This window comes from Temnothorax curvispinosus, unplaced genomic scaffold, assembly GCF_003070985.1.
Source record: "Temnothorax curvispinosus isolate PA1 unplaced genomic scaffold, ASM307098v1 QBEX01004682.1, whole genome shotgun sequence".
NCBI lineage: Eukaryota > Metazoa > Arthropoda > Insecta > Hymenoptera > Formicidae > Temnothorax > Temnothorax curvispinosus.
In genome coordinates this window covers 1-2,967 of record NW_020214462.1, presented here as the reverse complement: position 1 = coordinate 2,967, position 2,967 = coordinate 1, and the positions used below count along the sequence as shown (strand labels likewise).

The following is a 2,967-nucleotide window of genomic DNA, read 5'->3' as shown; positions in this document are numbered from 1 at the left end:
AATTTACTAAAAATAAATTTGTCCTTCAATGCTAGTGCATTAGCTATCTGCTCTCTAATATAAAAATTGTTGCAACAATCAATTATGATTTATATGCAGGTCTTACGTTAGAAAATACAATGTTATTATTATTCAACTGTAAGTTTATTTTTGACTCATTAATGTCTCATACTCGCGTATAATTATTTTGTAATAAGTTTATAATCTGGGCTTTTCACATTTAAAATAATACATGTATAAAATATGTCATAGAGAGTCTATCTATGTTAAAACATACATTGCAACATCATATATGATATTTTGTGTTGTAGTTTTGTTCTATCATGGCAGAGTTAGATATGACTGCACAGAAATGGAATGAGGAGGGTGATAAAAAGTTTAACAATGGCAATTGGTCAGAAGCCTTAAGTCACTACACGAAGGCAATTGAACTAGCAACAGACAACACTGAGAAAGGATTGTATTACGATAATCGAGCTGCCGCATATTTTGAGCAGGGCAATTACGACGAAGCGATTGAAAACTGCAACAGTGTGTTAAAAATATTCCCTAACGTTCCCGTAACATTGTTTCGCAGATTTTTAGCATTAACAGAGTTAGAAAGATTCGAGGAAGCATTCGAGAAGGATGAGGACGAGAAAATTATTTCATCTCACTCAAATGATACATCTGGCTCAAATGATTCACCACATCTTCATATAGCGGAGCAATTTCGTGAAATTTCAGACAAATATATTAAGGAAAAAGCAAGTATTAATATCAAAATAAATATTCATATAACCACAAAAACCCATCAACTCGCAAGACACGTTAATTTGGTGATAGTAGATAATATAAAAATAATAACACATTTTTCATGCTCAATATATATATTTTAATAAGAGTTCTTATTTCACTCAATATCACATATAATTTGACAAACGGATTTGAGTTGTTGTCTCTCTTATTATATAATATATTATTTCTTCTTATCGATTAATAATCTACACACTATATGGGTAAATATTAACGTCATACAAACATAATCTTTCGCAGTTAGTTTATATTTTTATCACAGACCATTATATTTAAATATACGCTAACTTTTGTTTTGTATTAGGTATCACAAATAATGGATCTAGCATTTAACGTGAGCGCAGATCAGGAGAAACGTGAAAACGCCGTGACTCTACTTAGGCTTACACGTTGGAGAACTGATACCTACGAAATCTTCATAAAAAAAGTAGGAATAAGGATGATGAAGTGATCTGTAACGCGATTCGTATTGTAGCCGAGTTATGCAAAAACAATGATAGTCGAACTAATTGTAAGTCCACTATGATAAACGTTCTTTTGCCTTGGTGCCTGGATATAATGAACAGCAAATCTACAGAGAGAGTCAACGCGTCTCAATACTGTTTACAGGTAAATATTATCGACTAGAGAATGTACTTAGTATACACGTATTTCACTAATTGATTTATTGCGTAATTCTGTTTTAGATTATATTGAACACTTACAGCGGCATGAACGATGAACCCGATTCAAAACCCGACGAGGTTTTGTGTGAGATGCATGAAGAAGTAATTGACAAAATTCTGTCATCCTTGTTGGATAAAATAGTAAATAAAACGACAACAGGCATTGCTAGAGACGCATTAATAGAATTTATTACACGTAACATTCATTATACTGCGTTAAATTGGGCCAAACAATTGATCGAGTTTGGCGGTTTGCTAACATTAATGGAGATAGCCAGTCAATGCCAGAGCAAATATTTCAATTCGTTGGATATTACGTCTTCCACACAAACTATAACCAGCGTGTGTTTAACAAAAATCGATGAAAACTTGGATGAAAATGATAAGGAAGGATTTTTCAACATCATTAATGAATTTATTAGAGAAGATTTGAATTCAACTGACGTAGAATGTCATGTATGAATTTTGTAACTTTTGATCTTTTCTGATGACTTAAATTGTTGTAAAATAAGAGACCGAGCATCTTTTTAACTATAGTACAATATTTGTGAAATTGTCGATATTGTGTATTCTGTAAGTTTCAAGTTAATACATGATTATAACAAAGTTTAATCAAAATATATTGAAGAATGACTTGTTTATCTATCGTATTTTCTAAAGCTTAATTTACTCTTAATTAGAGATTTTTCCTATTTTTAATCATAGTTTAATAACACTAAAACTGTCTTGATTTTTAAAGAAATAATTATTATACATATATTATATATATAAATTAAGCAACTTTATATATCTATATATATATATATATATAAAGTCGCTTAATTTTTTATTTGAAATAATTATTGTTTCACAAAACGTAAAAATTCATAACTTGTTAACCGTTTTTCTTTTTTTACAGGTGAATGCAATAGTTGCAATGATAACCTTAACATTCGGTTCGTTTAATGTTGCAAACACAATTATTACCAAAGACGGATTTGATAAAATAATTGTGGATTTTTGGAATGAGAATGACTTATTGCTGCAAAAAGTGATTTGCGAATTTATCTATGTCGTTGTAACCAAATATAACGAATTTATCACGTTTATACGTGAAAGTTTACCTATATTGGAAAAACTGATTTATTCTAAGGACCCGGATAATCTTGAAAACTTGACATCGTTCAAATCAATTCAGGTTCGAGCGTTCGTGAATATTTGCAAGATGAACAAATTCGAAGAGATAAAATATTTCCGGGTTGCCTGTATGTTCGTCCACGATGAAGTGCAAATACTTGTTTGGCTGGAGGTTTGCAGACAATTTTTGACCAGTCCTCAGAGAGATATGAGAAAATGGGCCGTTGCAGGTCTGTCGTATCTCACTTTCAATCCCGTAGTCAAAAACACGTTGATCGAAGACCGACAAGCCGTTGAAACGATAATCGAGTTCGCCAAGACTGAAAATCAATCAATTCTCTATCAAGTGGACATATTGTTGGTGAACTTGTGCAGCGCTTATGACAAGGAA

General features: G+C 31.5%; 2 protein-coding genes across 2 annotated transcripts; both read left to right on the top strand.

Moving 5' to 3' along the window:
- The first annotated feature begins 323 nt into the window (after window positions 1–323).
- On the top strand, window positions 324–1,246 carry LOC112453760 (small glutamine-rich tetratricopeptide repeat-containing protein alpha-like). The gene is made up of 2 exons (XM_025014675.1): window positions 324–746; window positions 1,100–1,246. The coding sequence occupies exons 1-2, from the start codon at window positions 324–326 to the stop codon at window positions 1,244–1,246; spliced, it is 570 nt and encodes a 189-aa protein (XP_024870443.1).
- A 71-nt stretch (window positions 1,247–1,317) lies between these two features.
- Window positions 1,318–2,937, top strand: LOC112453759 (protein unc-45 homolog B-like; the record flags this gene model as incomplete). The annotated part of the gene is made up of 3 exons (XM_025014674.1): window positions 1,318–1,404; window positions 1,482–1,916; window positions 2,359–2,937. Coding segments are annotated over exons 1-3 (1,101 nt in total), but the record flags the coding sequence as incomplete, so codon positions are not given.
- Between the last annotated feature and the right edge of the window lie 30 nt (window positions 2,938–2,967).

What these genes read in the sequence shown, in the direction of transcription:
- LOC112453760 (XM_025014675.1), top strand. Translation starts at nt 324, where the DNA reads ATGGCAGAGTTAGATATGACTGCACAGAAATGGAATGAGGAGGGTGAT. An exon ending in ACAAATATATTAAGGAAAAA is followed by an intron (nt 747 to 1,099) that starts GCAAGTATTAAT and finishes GTTTTGTATTAG; the next exon opens with GTATCACAAATAATGGATCT.